The sequence below is a fragment of the Paramormyrops kingsleyae genome, unplaced genomic scaffold (genome assembly GCF_048594095.1).
Source record: "Paramormyrops kingsleyae isolate MSU_618 unplaced genomic scaffold, PKINGS_0.4 ups74, whole genome shotgun sequence".
NCBI lineage: Eukaryota > Metazoa > Chordata > Actinopteri > Osteoglossiformes > Mormyridae > Paramormyrops > Paramormyrops kingsleyae.
This window is the reverse complement of record NW_027326012.1, coordinates 1-17,287: the sequence shown is the minus strand read 5'-3', so window position 1 is coordinate 17,287 and position 17,287 is coordinate 1. Positions and strand designations below refer to the sequence as shown.

Sequence of the window (17,287 nt, the reverse complement as noted above, 5' to 3'; positions counted from 1 at the left end):
TATATACAGTATATATATATTTTGCAAAATCATGGAGGGGTCTACAATTTTCAACATAGGTGCATTTCCACTGTGAGAGACAGAATCTAAAAAGAAAAATCCGGAAATCACATTGTATGATTTTTTTTAACAATTTATTTGTGAATTACCGTGTCAAATAAGTATTTGATCACTTGAGTCAAAAAAAATTAATATTTGGTACAGAAGCCTTTGTTAACAATTACAGAGGTCAAATATAGAAAATCATCTATATTGTGGATTTTGGGGCAGCGTGTGGCTCAGTGGGCTAAGCCTGTGTGCCTATAATCACAAGGTCACAGGTTCAAACCCAGCCTCAGCCTCAGCTCCTTGAGCAAGACCCTTAACCCCCAGCTCCCTGGGCGCCCCTATGGGTGGCTGCCCTTCGCGGACAACTTACTCTACAAAGAGCAAGTTGAGGGAGGCGTAAAAACAATTTCCCCACGGGGATCAATAAAGTATCAATTAAATGGTTCCTGTAGTTCTTCACCAGGTTTGCACACACTGCAGGAGGGATTTTGGCCCACTCCTCCATACAGATCTTCTCTAGATCTGTCAGGTTTCAGTTCCCTCCAAAGATTTTCTATTGGATTTAGGTCTGGAGACTGGCTAGGCCACTCCAGAGCCTTAATATGCTTCTTACGGAGCCACTCCTTGGTTTTCCTGGCTGTGTGCTTTGGGTCACTGTCATGTTGGAAGACCCAGATCCTCTCCAGTTCTGTCAGGTTGGATGGTAAACGTTGGTGGACAGTCATTTTTAGGTCTCTCCAGAGATGCTCAATTGGGTTTAAGTCAGGGCTCTGGCTGGGCCATTCAAGAACAGTCACAGAGTTGTTGTGAAGCCACTCCTTCGTTATATTAGCTGTGTGCTTAGGGTCATTGTCTTGTTGGAAGGTAAACCTTCGGCCCAGTCTGAGGTCCTTAGCACTCTGGAGAAGGTTTTTGTCCAGGATATCCCTGTTCTTGGCCGCATTCATCTTTCCCTCGATTGCAACCAGTCGTCCTGTCCCTGCAGCTGAAAAACACCCCCACAGCATGATGCTGCCACCGCCATGCTTCACTGTGGGGACTGTATTGGACAAGTGATGAGCAGTGCCTGATTGTCACATACCGCTTAGAATTAAGGCCAAAAAGTTCTATCTTGGTATGTATATATACATACATACACACACACATTACATATTATTATTTTATTATTACAGTATTATGTTACTCATATCCTTAGCCCAACATCCACATAAATGTGTTGTTTTAATAAGTTTACATGTGTTTAAAGCATGTGTGAGGGTTATTTTAAGGCTTAAACTATATAAAAAAAATATTTATTTATGTGGTCTTTCTATATTGTGGATTTTCACCTATCGCCTGGATTATCACCTAGGTCTGGAACGCATCTTCCGCGATAGGCGGGGGATCACTGTATAGATTTTGAACATTAGTAATCTTTTACTGACACAGATCTCTTACATTGGTCCTCCTTGCACTTTGTCATATTAGTATTTTTCTCCACTTTCTTTGCCTTGTTTTGCATATTGTCAGAACCCAGATATTGGGCATTCTTTTATGTTAATCTTCATGTTATTTTGTACATAGGACCACAGAATTTTTATTAGAATGAAAGACTCAGTTCCTTAGTGAATCAAAAATTTAAAAATCTCAGCTTTTAAATCATTAAATAAACCATCTTTTTAAATTTGAGATTTTGTATTGGTACCTCTTTCTCACCAAGAGATAATCAGAAGGACTGCAAGCTGTGCACAGATATATTAAAATATATAAATATGAATTTTGGTTCCCATTAAGGAATTGACAGTTCTTATGTATGTTAATACATTTCAGTAGGTGGACAGGTACATGTCACCAGATGTTTAGTGACCTGATTGCTTGCTAGCAAAGAAGCTGTCCCTGAAGCTGGTGACACGGGTGTGATGTACTGGAAGTACTGTGATGTACTTTGCAGAGGGCAGAAGTGTTAAGAGAGTGTGAATCGAGTGGCTGGCATCCGTGATGATGGATTAGACCTTCTGCAGGCAGCAGGAGGGGTAGATTGGGGTTGGTTGGGTAGATTGATTTGAGCTGTGGAAAATCTGTGCTGCTGATTTTCGAAGCTGTCCAAAGCTTAGTAATTTTTTTCTTCTGATGGCACTTTCACTGTACAATATTTGTATGCACTGTTCTCTGCCTGGAAATCCGATGGATGAGTCTGGGTTTGGCGGTTGCTAGGAGAACTGTAAAGTTTGGTGGGGGGGTTATGATATGGGGTTGTTTTTCATGGGTTGGGCTTGGCCCCTTAATTCCAGTGAAAGGAACTCTTAATGCTGTAACATTCGAAGCCATTCTGGACAATTTCATGCTCCCAACTTTGTGGGAATAGTTTTGGGATGGCCCCTTGAAGCTGGCCCAGTTGAAGCTGTTATAGCTGCAAAGGGTAGGCCAACTCCATATTAAAATCTATATATTAAGAATGGGATGTCATTAAAGTTCATGTCTGAGCAAAGGCAGGTGTCCCAATACTTTTAGAAATATATTGTACGTGTAATTTCCCTGCATTATGAAGTACACGTATGACTTCTGAACTGTAATTATACCATTACATTTGAATTTTACATTGTGGTAATGTAAGATTTCCAAATATTTTATCCTGAGTTTTACCAAAATGTCTGATTTCATTAGGTTCAGCAAATATCTTTGTTGTGTGTATGATTTATAGAAATATTTTCTTGCTTTGTGACCCATCCAGGAGACTCACTGGCGATCAGCAGTCCAAATGGCTCCTTCAGTCTCCGCCCCCTGCATGACATCACTCACCTGTATCTGCTCGCTGCCGGCACTGGCTTTACTCCCATGGCAAGGCTCATTCGTTTCACTCTTCACAATGTTGGGAATCTCAGGTGAGTCACAGCTGTAGGAATTATTAGCTCAGGTAATTTTAATATCTCCACCAATATGTTTGAAATTAATTAAAGTTTAATTAATTATTATTTAATGCTGATTCTTAACCAATCGTTATGCCGAATGGTCGGCTCCTCCAAACTCAATTGCGGTATCCCTGTGAGTCTGTTAATGTGAGACTTAAATGGGATTCACTAATTACCTGTATCGCTTAGTAACCTGGGTTAGAAGGCTCGTCCAGCGAGCTGCATCACCAGGTAATGTAAACGATTGGTAGCGAAGCTCCCCTCACGGCCGATGAGAGAGAGTCTCGCGATGTTTCAGGCGAGTTTGAGGTTCAGAGCGTGTAGCAAGATCGCACAGAGGCAGGGACTTTATTGCGAGACACTCAATGACGGAGGCTAAAGTTGTGTAAAAGACATGCATTTATTCCTAGCTAACACTACAACTAACATAAGACAGACGTTACACCTAACACAAACAAGAAACACAAAATAATGGAATAAAACAAACGATGTAATTATGAAAATGCAATGACCGGATTTTAAATGAGTAACCTTAAATGGGAAATACTGTTCTGCAAAGCAAGCACAGTTTGTGGAAACACAACCCTAAAGTCTTATAGCAGGTTAACAGAACAGCTTAAGTTGTTAGAATGAAAGGAAGTTGGTTTACTTGGTTGAAGAGAGGGGGGGGGGGGTCTTGGCAGTTGATGGCAGAGCTGCTGAGCTGACGGCACTCGAGCAGTGGAGTGGAGCCCCTTTGGATTCTCTCTCCTGGTGAAGCTTTGTCTTGGGTGCTGTTCTCTGTTCAGCTGGGCCTTCACCGGAGGGCTTCTTGTGGGCTTCTCTTCTCCCGGGCTGATGTTCTCCTTCGGGCTGGCGGTTATTCTCTGCGCACCTTTGTTCTGAGGTGCTAGATTTTTATGGTCTAAAGTTCATGAATAGGGATGACCAGGAATTCGACTCCTGGCCCAATGGCTGGCCATCCATTTGGCGGGCTTTCGGAAGGAGGTCTGTATCAGTCCTTTTGGGATTTATGGCCCGACTGATTCTCCCTTTACTGATGATTTTCATTAAGCTGTTATAACTTTTGATACATCCACTTTTATGGTAATCACTGACCAGATTTGGAATCAGGGGTGATTAACAATCAGTTTGACACCAAACATGCCATACCAGCTTCACAGGTACATACCTCATACCATCTGCATTAATTGATTAAACAATTAGTTATTTTATCTATGTGACTGATTCACATCAGTATAGGATACAGGTGTTTTGGGTTGCACCTCAACAGATGTTACACTTTGTGCAGACATTACATCAAATATTCCTATTACAAACAGCACATCTTATCCATAGATAGGCGTGGCCATTAGTTTGTGGTAATATCAATATAAGTTGCACATCTGGAAACAACATATTTTGTTTGGTGTGGCTTATGCCAATTCATCTTCTCCAGAATGGATAAGATACACCTTAATTCAGTTCTTTTAACATAGCATGGTAGAAACAAAGAAACTTGGTGACTGTCCACCAAGATCAGATAAGGACCACAAAGGAATGTTGGAAGAGAAGGGGGAGTTTTAACAAAGAAGACTCTCTAAAAGTTAGGACACATTGGTTACACTCACTTTCCAGATTCTTCTGGTATACCATGAGAACATATATACAATGGTAGCTATACCGATCTATTTATTTAAATTTATATGTATTCAAGTGCAAAGGGGTAAAATAGGTGATACTCCGTGAACATGGTTATAAGGGTGGCACACAAAACACTAAGATTGTCTAAGGACACATACAAACATAACGTATCTGTATATTGAGACTAGTAGTCGTGAGTAAATCAATATACAGGGTATACAAAAGCCAAACTTAAATGAAACTTCCTTTAGGGTGTTCATCTGTTGGGAGAGTGATATGTAAGGCAGAATGTATGGGGAGGGGGTTGTGTGCCAAGTCGAGGGACCCCTGTCCATTATGTCCACTCTGCTTGTCTGTAGGTCCCTAAATCTTTGGGCAATAAAAGTTGGAGTGCTGGCCTCCCTTGTTATCTGTGTGTGTGTGTTTATGTGTGTAACCCCCCTTTGGTGCCTCTCGTACCAGGCTCGGCCTTGTCTCAGGCCACCTGGAATTTAGGCCCTGTGATATGTGCATGTGTGATCCTACACAGCATATCATTTTAATGCATATCGTGGCAGATCAATCAGTAAAACAGACTCATGATAAAGCCTTTAGCTGCACAGTCGATCTCTAAGTGATCGTGAGACTATGGCTCTGTTTAACTTTCACTTGGTTCAAATTTCGGCTGCACAATACTGGAAAAAATTCAGTTTGTGATGTTATTTTTTTAGATAAATATTGCATTATTTATAATTAGAAAAGGAGCTGATAATTTATCCAAAATTAACACATTATGTTTGGCTATAGTTTATTATCCACCAATAGCGTCACACAAAGAAGTTGGTAAGTGTTGCTGCGAGTTGCCTTTTGATGACCAGGTCTTGTTAAATTTGCTGCTCACGAGGCTGAAGTTGGCTACTTACACTTTCCTATTCGCAGCGTCCTATTCTTTGGCTGAAGTTAGCTTCTCATTCACAACTTCCATAGAGGGGAGTGTTTGCGGCAGCAAAAGCTGTGCGGTACAAGCCTGCCGAAAAATAAAATAACCTACAATATTTTTATCCTATGTATGCCCCACCAGGAACACCAAGCTGATGTTCTTCAACCGACAGGAGAGTGATATCTTGTGGCGTTCAGAACTGGACCAGCTTGCTGAGATGGAGGAAAAGTAATGGAGAAGACTCAGTGTGTGTTTGTGTAATTGTGTGTATATGGGGTCAGAATGTATGTCACTGGTGTGTGTATATTTACATCTTGCTAGTATGTGCTCTTCTTTGTAAACACCTCTTGCCTCACTCACCACTGGGTCTTTCACTGTGCATGGCAGCAGTTGCACCATGGTCATCTCTGTGTCTTCATTTCTGTCTTCGTGTTTCTCATTCCAAAGAGTGGAAAGTGTACATCCACCATTGAGCTCCCTTTCACAATCACTTTCAGCTTCTGGCTTATGAACTTTTTTGTATTTTTCTTTTTGACACACAATTGTGCCACCGATATTTTTTCTGCTTTATTTCATTATGTTCCATACATTGCTTCCATATCCCCAAATATATTGACTCATTCAGTCTTGTTGGGCAGATGATCTTGCAAGTCGCTGGAATGTGAAGAATGTGTAAAATGCAGACAGAATGCAATGATTTGCAAATCATATAAACCCATATTTAATTGAAATAGAACAGGCAACATATCAAATGTTGAAACTGAGAAATGTTATTGTTTTATGACAAATATATGCTCAGTTTGAATTTCAAAGCAGGTAAAGAGTACTTTCTTCCTAATTAAATGAAGAAGAAAAAAAGACCCTCCCCCCACACTCTATTTTCGAGGCTCAAGAACAACAACTTCAAAAATGACTTGAGCACAAGGGGAGCAATTAAGAGATCAATTAAGAGATCACATTAAACTTGGACCCGAGTTGCCAGATACGATAACTTTTTTTTTTATGATTGATGCTAGACTTAAGCTGTTAGCTGTCAGTGAATTGATTTGACATTCAAATTTATGTTTGTAGGACAGCTAGGCACTATCCATCCATTATCTATAACAGTTTGAGCAATATGTTTTTGCTTGTTTGGAAATTCCTTTTCATGTATTGGGATTATCACAGTATCACTCGATTTCCTAGGTAAAATATATAGGCCTTGTACACTGCTGTGTAAAATGAGACTGAAATTAAATTATGGTGAGCAGTGCCATCCATCCATCCATCCATCCATTATCTCCCGCTTATCCGATGCCGGGTCACGGGGGCAGCAGTCTCAGCAGGAAAACCCAGACTTCCCTCTCCCCGGCCACTTCATCCAGCTCCTCTGGGGGAATCCCGAGGCGTTCCCAGGCCAGCCGAGAGACATAGTCCCTCCAGCGTGTCCTGGGTCTTCCCCAGGGCCTCCTCCCAGTGGGACATGCCCGGAACACCTCACCAGGGAGGCGTCCAGGAGGCATCCTAATCAGATGCCCGAGCCACCTCATCTGACTCCTCTCAATGTGGAGGAGCAGCGGCTCTACTCTGAGTCCCTCCCGAATGACCGCGCTCCTTACCCTATCTCTAAGGGAGAGCCCAGCCACCCTGCAGAGGAAACTCATTTCGGCCGCTTGCACTCGCGATCTTGTTCTTTCGGTCACTACCCACACCTTGTGACCATAGGTGAGGGTAGGAACATAGATCGACTGGTAAATCGAGAGCTTCGCCTTTTGGCTCAGCTCCTTCTCTACCATGACCAACCGATGCACCACCCGCATCACTGCGGACGCCGCACCGATCCGCCTGTCGATCTCCCGCTCCATTGTCCCCCCACTTGTGAACAAGACCCCGAGATACTTAAACTCCTCCACTTGGGGAAGGACCCCATCCCTGACCCGAAGAGAGCATTCTACCCTTTTCCGGCTGAGGACCATGGTCTCGGATTTGGAGGTGCTGATTCTCATCCCAGCCGCTTCACACTCGGCTGCGAACTGTCCCAGCGAGAGCCAAAGGTCACGGTCCGATGAGGCCAACAGGACCACATCATCTGCAAAAAGCAGAGACCTAATCCTGAGGTCACCAAACCGGACACCCTCAACGCCCTGGCTGCGCCTAGAAATTTTGTCCATAAAAACTATGAACAGAATCGGTGACAAAGGGCAGCCCTGACAGAGTCCAACCCTCACCGGAAACAAGTCCGACTTATTGCCGTCCATGAGGACCAGACTCTGGCACCGGTCAAACAAGGACCGAACAGCCCTTAAAAGGAAGCCCGGCACCCCATACTCCCGGAGCACCCCCCACAGGACTCCCCGAGGGACATGGTCGAATGCCTTCTCCAAGTCCACAAAACACATGTAGACTGGTTGGGCAAACTCCCATGAACCCTCCAGAACCCTGCGGAGAGTATAGAGCTGATCCACTGATCCACGGCCGGAGCAAAAACCACACTGCTCCTCCTGAATCCAAGGTTTGACAATCCGGCGGACCCTCCTCTCCAGAACCCCCGAATAGACCTTACCAGGGAGGCTGAGGAGTGTGATCCCCCTATAGTTGGAGCACACCTTCTGGTCCCCCTTCTTAAAGAGGGGGACCACCACCCCGGTCTGCCAGTCCAGAGGCACTGCCCCCGATGTCCATGCGATGCTGCAGATGCGTGTCAACCAGGACAGCCCCACAGCATCCAGAGCCTTAAGGAGCTCCGGGCGGATCTCATCCACCCCCGGGGCTCGGCCACCGAGGAGCTTTTTAACCACCTCAGTGCTCTCCGCCCCCGAGATAGGGTAGTCCACACCCTAGTCCCTATACTCTGCTCCCCCATACTCCTTCCCCATCAGAGATGTGACATTCCATGTCCCAAGAGCTAGCTTCTGCAGCCGAGGATCGGACCTCCAAGGTCCCCGCCTTTGGCCACTGCCCAGTTCACAATGCACCCGACCCCTATGGCCCGTCCTATGGGTGGTGAGCCCATTGGAGGGGGGACCCACGTACCTTGTTCGGGCTGTGCCTGACCAGGCCCCATGGGTATAGGCCTGGCCACCAGGCGCTCGCCATCAAGCCCCACCCCCAGGCCTGGCTCCAGGGGGGGGGCCCTGTGACCCGCGTCCGGGCAAGGGAAAACGTGTTTCCATCATGTTTTTCTTCATAAAGGGTCTTTTGGTGAGCAGTGCATACCATTGATATGCTATGCAGACCTATTTTAAAATGAATTTTAGTTGGCTGACCTAGCATTTACTAGTGCTGTAGTTCTCGAGACCGGTCTTGAGACCAATTTTTTGTGGTCTCGGTCTTGTCTTGGTCTCGACTCTATTTAGTCTCGGTCTTGTCTTGGTCTCGACCCTATTTGGTCTCGGTCTTGTCTTGGTCTCGGACATAACGGTCTCGATGGGATGGGGAAAAAAAGAGAAAACAGCACATCCTCACAGAACAGTATTATTCATTACGCGCCTCAATTCAAATGCAACCAGTCAGATGCATCTACTTTAAAAACGTTACATTGTATACATTTTCTCAATGGACACAGTGCTTCACAGTCCACACACTTCATACACATCGCATGATAGCGAAGTCGGCAAAGAAATGTTCCAAAACGTCACCACGCGTCACCATGTCACATAGTACAAAATCCTCGCGAGAGCAAGACGACTTGAGACAGACCGTGCAGCACAAACTGGAGCCGCCTCCGTGACGACACAACTTTGCCCTTATTGGCTGAAGATTTTAGTCACACGCATGACGTTTCTATCCCAGGAAGTTCCAATGCGTTATCTGCTATTTCTCCCGAAAAGCACATAAAGCAGTGAGAACTGGTTTCAGTTCATTTACTGGTAAAATAAAGTTTAAATAAATTACATAAATGCTCTAACAGTACACGTACGTTAGTGGTTTATTTATTGTTAGTTACTGTAATGTTGCGCTGCTTTATTTGTTTAATCGTCAGACATACCCATCAGACATACCGATCAGAAAGACATACCAATCAGAAAGACATACCCATCAGACATAACTATCAGAAAGACATACCTATCAGATATACCGATCAGAAAGACATACCAATCAGAAAGACATACCCATCAGACATGCCCATCAGAAAGACATACCTATCAGAAAGACATACCCATGAGACATACCAATCAGAAAGACATACCGATCAGACATACCAATCAGACAGACACACCTATCAGAAAGACATATGTATCAGAAAGACATACCCATCAGAAAGACATACCAATGAAGACATAACAATCAGACATACCCATCAGACATACCCATCAGAAAGACGTACCCATCAGACATACCCATCAGACATACACATCAGAAGGACATGCCCATCAGAAAGACATGCCCATCAGAAAGACATGCCCATCAGAAAGACATACCCATCAGACAGGCCCATCAGAAAGACATACCCATCAGACAGGCCCATCAGAAAGACATACCTATCAAACAGACATGCCCATTAGAAAGACATACCTATCAGAAAGACATACCTATCAGAAAGACATGCCCATCAGAAAGACATACCTATCAGAAAGACATACCAATCAGAAAGACATACCCATGAGACATGCCCATCAGAAAGACATACCGATCAGACATATTCCTCAGACATACCGATCAGAAAGACGTACCTATCAGAAAGACATACCGATGAGACATGCCCATCAGAAAGACATACCCCTGAGACATACCCAACAGACATACCCATCAGAAAGACATACCCATGAGACATGCCCCTCAGACAGACATACCCATCAGAAAGACATACCTATCAGAAAGACATAACAATCAGACATACCTATCATAAAGACATAGTCTCACAGACTACGAGGAGTAGAAATTGTCTGACTTGGCTGCAGTCAGTTTATACTCCACCCCTGCAGCCGCCGACAGATCACACTCCATGTTGCGTCAGCTGCAATCGAACGGACCCATTGCTTCTTTAAGGGGGGATGGGCAAAATGACAACGTCATTGGTGATTGGCTGTTGTGCTGGCGTTCAGTAAACCTCTGCTCGATAGGCCAACGAGTTGTCTGTCTCAGCGCATTCTCTAAAACGGAGCAAATTTGGTTGATCGAGTTTTATAGTCTGTGTGTATCATCGTGATCGTCCTTATTTTTTATCGATAAAAAATCGAGATCGTTTTTGTCTCCCAGCACTAATAGCATAGTTATAATTCAATTAAATTAGGTATTTCACATTCATTAGAAAGCAAGGTCTTGGAGGTGCAAGTCAATCTGGAGGCTCATTCTCTTCAATTCAAAGCAGCGGATCATCACATAGCCGTATTCATAGCTTACCCGAGGCCTCTCTCCCTGGTACTTAATATGAACATCTTTCTGGTACATCCCATCTCTTTCCCTTGATGAGGTCTGATAAAATGGTTATAGGAGAGGATTGCTGAGAATATTATTTTCCATCAGGCCTCGTAACTATGACAAATCTGGAAGATTTTAAATGAGAGACATATGGACATATGGACAATATAATTGAAAAGATAACATGAATTTGATTTAACGAGTAATGACACTTTACAGCAATGCCTTTTTTCTCTACAGTTGATCTGAGTAATGTGATGTTGATTCTATCCCTAGTCTGTTTTCAGTCTTGGTCTTGGTCTTGATCAGTCTTGATCTTGGTCTCGCCTTAGTGTGTCTTGATCTTGGTCTTTGTACCCTCAAGTCTCAGCAGTGTCTTGGTCTTGATACCTTCCGGTCTCGGCAATGTCTTGGTCTCGGTTTAGGCAGTCTTGACTACAGCACTAATCTTGGTCTCGCCTTAGTGTGTCTTGGTCTTGGTCTTGGTCTTTGTACCCTCAAGTCTCGGCAGTGTCTTGGTCTTGATACCTTCCGGTCTCGGCAATGTCTTGGTCTCGGATTTCGGCGGTCTTGACTACAGCACTAGCATTTACCTCTGTCATGTTGCTGCCTCGTGAGTGGCATGGTGGTGCAGTGGTTAGCTCTGTCACCTCTGGGAACTGGGGTCGTGTTTCAGTCAAGGTTCGATGTGTGTGGAGTTTTCATGGGGATACCGTGTTGTCATGGGGTTTCCTCTGGGTAGTCTGGAATTGTCATATTGCCTGTAGGTATGCGTGGGTGAGTAAATGGTGTGTGTGTGTTTACCTGCGATGGGTTGGTGCCCCATCCTGAGTTGTTCCTTGCCTTGCGCCTGTAGCCTGCGGGACAGTCTCTGGCCCCCCCGTGAACCTGAACAGGATAAGTGGTTTCAGAAAATGGATGGATGTTGCTGCCATTATAAGTAACTAAGGTCATGTGTTGGTTGTGTCTATTTGGGTTGTTGGTAGTAAATTTTACTTGCTTAATTAACCAAAATGTCTAGATTTTTTGTTGTTGTTGATGTGTTTCGCAATCAGGGCAGGGCTCAGTCAGCAGTGCACTCACCTTGCCACTAATCATCTATATTTCAGTTCATTGTTTTTCCTGCTTATTCAGTAGATCTCCCTATTGCTGTTGATTGTGCCTATGTGACTCACAAATGTACTGCTTTTGAAGTTTAATAGATATTTATGTATTTCAAAAACTCTTATTCAAGCAGTAAATTTCATACTTTGGCCCATTCATGCAGGAAGTTTTTTACTCAGATTTTTTCACTGAAGTACTTTAAAGCAGCAGACATCTACAGAGCTGACTTTGTGTCTCAGGTTTGAAGTGAAGCATGTTCTCTCTGAGCCATCTGATGACTGGACAGGCTGTCGGGGCCGAATCGATGCTTCACTGCTGATGGACTTCATGAGCAGGCCAAAGGAGTCCAGGTGTTTTGTGTGCATATGCGGCCCCACACCGTTCACAAAACTGGCACGAGGGTTAGTCATCTTACCGCCTTTTAATGACATTGTACTGCCTGCCTAGAACAGTTCTGCCAAAATAGCTCCAGGTGCCCGCTGAAGCAGCTTGCGATTGTGAATTATAGATTTTGATATGAATTACAGGTTTTGGTTTAGGAGAACTTGTATGAGTACTGTCTGATCTCCCCCACAGGCTTGTGCAGCAGATGGGATATTGTGATGAAGAGATCCACACATTTTTAGGATGATGGGATGAAGCTACTGGCCCCTACAGAAGTTTCTGCAGGGCGGAATGTGTGATTGTGGGTGTTTTTTATTTGCATAATGAGTGTGTGTGTGTGTGTGTGGGTGGGTGTGGGTGTGTTTGTGTGTGTTTTTCCTCACTTTGCACTCTGGACATCCAAAGTGTCTGATGCTAGCTGGCCTCTCTCAGCATCCACACCAGGGAGACTATCCCCAGGGCCAGAGGAGAAGGTGCCGGACTCTCTCTCTATCTCTGCTCTTTTGATAAACTCAGGTTAATGATACCAATGATCAGACTATGTGTACCTAACCAGCAGACTTTGAGAATATTTTAGCTCACTTTGACATCTCACATTGGGCTGGACACAACATCAAGTATGTTGGTGTGCTGTATAATGTTTGACACATATCTTACATACCTTTTGTTTTGGAGTGTGAAGGATATAGGTGCTCATATGCTCAAGTTAGCTGTTAATGGTCCCCACTTAACATAATGTAAATCTGTATAACAATGATGTTCCCATATTGATTTGAATGTCCAGTGATAATCCTGCCATGATGCTCATGATTACTTTTATTTGGGGGGGAAAACATACACTTTTCCTATAAATTCACCCATGTACAAGCAAAATCCATGTCTGTTATAACACCTGCCCAATAAATGCTTTACACGGTAGTGCAGTACTACAGATTTATATGTAGTATACAGAATTGCACAGATTTGGGGTACTGAAACAGAACTATTTAAGTTGATATTGCCATTTAATTGTCCTTTAATTTTGTACGGCTGAGTACCTTAGTACTGAAGAAAGAAAATCACTAATTAAAAAAAAACCCATCTCAATTTTTTGGGAATTATATTGAGTATAAAAGAATATGTGAGTTAAGGTCACATTCTGCAAGTCCCTAAAAAGCCAATTAAATCATGGCTATGTTTTGGCTTACATGACAAACTGGGAAGGATTATCCGACTGCCCATCATCTGGGGTAAATTAACTACAGACTGCCAAGCTGCCAAGAATTGCTTGTATGACTCATTGCTCTCCTAAGCCTTTTGTTATAATATCACATTGCTGAAAATGACCTGCTCCTTTTGTCAGAAATTGCCAGTCCCCCACGTTGTAAATAAATACTTGAATGTGTGAATCCTGTAAGAAAATGGACTTGCTCTGTTGGGATCAGCTGATTCTGCTGTTGAAAATACGCAGTTGAAAATAAATTAACAGAGAAAGCTTTGGAGCAGTAAATCTAATGCATATTCGATTCAGTTTTTTGTATAATGCATTTTCACAACATTACATTGTCCTAAAGCACTTTACAATATCCCTGCCTAAAGCCCCCAGTGAGCAAGCCAGAGGCGACAGTGGCAGAGAAAGACTCCCTAGTAGGAAGAAAACTTGGGACATCCTCTCTGGGCCAGCAGAGGAAGTCAGGTTAACAAATTTGATATGTATGTACTTAATTGATCCCCTTGGGGTAAATTTTCCTTACACCTCACCCAGCTTGAACATAAGAACACAAGATATTGACAAACGAGAGGAGGCCATTCAGCCCATTTGGGGAGAACTTAGTTAATAGCTCAGAGTTGTTAAAATCTTATCTAGCTCTGATTTAATGGAACCCAAGGTTTTAACTTGCACTACACTAACAGGAAGACTATTTTATAAATGTTGTTCTACTAATTTCCATCTATACACTCTCACATACTCTCACATCCTACACCTGGGCTATTCTCTGACTGTTCACATGGGTGCTTGTGTAGATTCAGTACAAATCAAGATGTGAAGGGTTGGTTTTTAACGCTGATGACAGCTATTGTTGAAAGTCAGGCTGGCCTTTAATATTTTAAGGAATTCACTTATTAATTCCACTGAGAACCGAATGAGAATTTGATTGAGGAGGACATATTATAGCTCTGCGATGGGCTGGGCCCCCATCCTGGGTTGTACCCCACCTCATTCACGTAGCTTCTGGGATAGACTCCAGACCCCCTGCTACCCAGAAGGATGAGCAGTTTGGAAAATGGATATTATACCTTTTAATGCATTCTTCAGGCTGGGATTGCTGCACTGTGCAGGAGTGGTGTATATACACTGTGTGCACTTGTGTTGTGTTGTGCGCCTGTTGAAGCGGTTGACTGGAATTATCTAGAAGTATATTTGTGTGTATTTGAGTGTTTGTGTGCCAGTACGGTTATGTGGGTGGTTGTTGTTTCATTTTTTACTTTAATTTTTTCCTCGGTTTGCGTGAGTACTTGTCTGTCCTTGTTAGCACAAGTATTAAGAACATAAGAACATAAGAACATAAGAACTATACAAACGAGAGGAGGCCATTCGGCCCATCGAGCTCGCTTGGGGAGAACTTAACTAATAGCTCAGAGTTGTTAAAATCTTATCTAGCTCTGATTTAAAGGAACCCAAGGATTCAGCTTGCACTACGTTATCAGGAAGACTATTCCATACTCTGACTACACGCTGTGTAAAGAAGTGCTTCCTTAAATCCAGTTTGAAATGTTCTCCCGCTAATTTCCACCTATGGCCACGAGTTCTTGTATTTGAACTAATGCTGAAGTAACTATTCGGTTGAACAGCATCCAAACCTGTTAGAATCTTATAGACCTGGATCATGTCCCCCCTCAGTCTCCTTTGCTTGAGGCTGAACAGATTTAGCTCAAATAACCTTTCCTCGTATGACATTCCTCTAAGACCAGGAATCATTCTTGTGGCCCTACGCTGCACCTTTTCTAAGGCCGCTATGTCCTTTTTAAGATATGGTGACCAAACCTGTACACAATATTCTAGGTGAGGTCTCACCAAGGAATTGTATAATCTTAGCATTACCTCCCTTGACTTAAACTCCACACACCTGGAGATGTACCCCAACATCCTATTGGCCTTTTTTATTGCTTCCCCACACTGGCGAGAATGAGACATGGAAGCATCAACATACACACCAAGGTCTTTCTCATAATCAGCTACCTTTATTTCAGTAGGTCCCATAAAATACCTGTACTTTATATTTCTGCTCCCTACATGGAGTACCTTACATTTGTCTATGTTAAATTTCATCTGCCAGGTGTCAGCCCAGTCACTAATTAAATTAAGATCCCGCTGTAGCTGCTGAGCCGCTAGTTCAGTATCTGCTACACCACCCACCTTGGTGTCATCTGCAAATTTCACCAGTTTACTGTATATATTGGTGTCTATATCATTTATGTAAATTAGGAACAAAAGTGGTCCTAAAATTGAACCCTGCGGTACCCCACTATGAACGCAGGCCCACTGTGACATCGAGCCTCTTATAACTACTCGCTGCTTCCTATCCGTTAACCAGTTATCAATCCAAGTCGCTACAGTTCCTAAAATACCTGTCGCTTTGAGTTTAAGTGAGAGCCTCTTGTGGGGAACAACATCAAAAGCCTTTTGGAAATCTAAATAGATGACATCATAGGCCTTCTTATCATCAACTTCCTGAGTAGCTTCCTCAAAAAACTCCAACAGATTTGTTAAACAGGATCTACCTCTCCTAAATCCATGCTGGCTATCCCTCAAAATGTTATTTGAGTCCAGGTAATCTACCATTTTCTCTTTGATTATAGCCTCCATAACTTTACCAGTTATACAAGTTAGACTGATTGGCCTATAGTTTGACAAATTACTTCTATCCCCTTTTTTGAAAATGGGCGTTATGTTGGCATGCTTCCAATCAGAAGGTACCACACCTTCAGATAAGGATTTTTGAAACAGTAATGTTAAGGGTCGGCAAATAATATCCCTCATCTCTTTTAACACTATAGGTAAGATGCCATCAGGGCCCTGTGATTTATTTATTTTGAGCTTAGCTAGGCTTTGCAAAACATCAGCTTCAGTTATATATATATTAGTTATAGACGATGTTGAATTAGTAATAAGAACTGGTAAGTTACTAGTGTCCTCGACAGTGAATACCCGTGCAAAACTATCATTGAACTCATTTACTATGTCAATGTCGTTTTCAATTATAAGACCCTTACTATCCTGCAGATTAGTAATTTCAGCTTTTAGAGCTCTTTTAGAGTTAAAATACTGGAAGAAACTTTTAACGTCATCCTTAGCCTCCAATGCGATCTTCCTTTCGACATTCCTTTTAGCTCGTCTAATGTCATTTTTTATTTCAGCCTGTAGATTTAGATACTCTTGCTTTATTATGTCATCATCAGTTATTTTCCATCTCTGGAACAAAGCCCTTTTCCTCCTTACTTTATACTTTATGTCCCTATTAAACCACCTAGGTTGCAATTTCCTAGATTTATTTTTGCTAGAAACAGGTATGAAGTCCTCTTGTACTTGCAATAACGTGCTTTTAAAAAATTCCCATGCCTCTTCAACAGTTTTGTTATTTAACTCCATCCAGTTCACGGTTTCTAGTTTTAATCTCATACAATTGAAGTTAGCCTTCCTAACATTATATATTTTTGATTTGGACTTTGCTCTTCGGGCACTAAACTTAACCTCAAATTTAACCATGTTATGATCGCTACTGTCAAGTGGTTCTAAAACATCTAATTTACCAATCCTGTCCTGGTTATTAGACAAAACAAGATCAAGAATGGCATCTCCCCTGGTAGGGGTGTTAACAAACTGAGTAAAAAAACAATCCTGTACTAATTCCACCATCTCAAGTTCATTTTCAGAAGAGCCAGCAACAATGTCCCACTGTATCCCCGGTAGATTAAAATCACCCATAACTACCACATCATT

At 42.8% G+C, this 17,287-nt stretch overlaps 1 protein-coding gene across 7 annotated transcripts in view; it reads left to right on the top strand.

Moving 5' to 3' along the window:
* Nucleotides 1-13,809, top strand: part of LOC111841788 (cytochrome b5 reductase 4) — a 109,717-nt gene extending 95,908 nt beyond the window's left edge. For all 7 annotated transcript variants that reach the window (XM_023807783.2, XM_072708318.1, XM_072708317.1 and 4 more), the window contains 4 exons: nt 2,759-2,909; nt 5,620-5,706; nt 12,162-12,323; nt 12,499-13,809. In XM_023807783.2, coding sequence (XP_023663551.1) covers nt 2,759-2,909; nt 5,620-5,706; nt 12,162-12,323; nt 12,499-12,553 — 455 coding nt within the window. In that variant the 3' untranslated portion in view covers nt 12,554-13,809. The remainder of the gene's footprint in view (nt 1-2,758; nt 2,910-5,619; nt 5,707-12,161; nt 12,324-12,498) is intronic.
* The last annotated feature ends 3,478 nt before the right edge of the window (nt 13,810-17,287 follow it).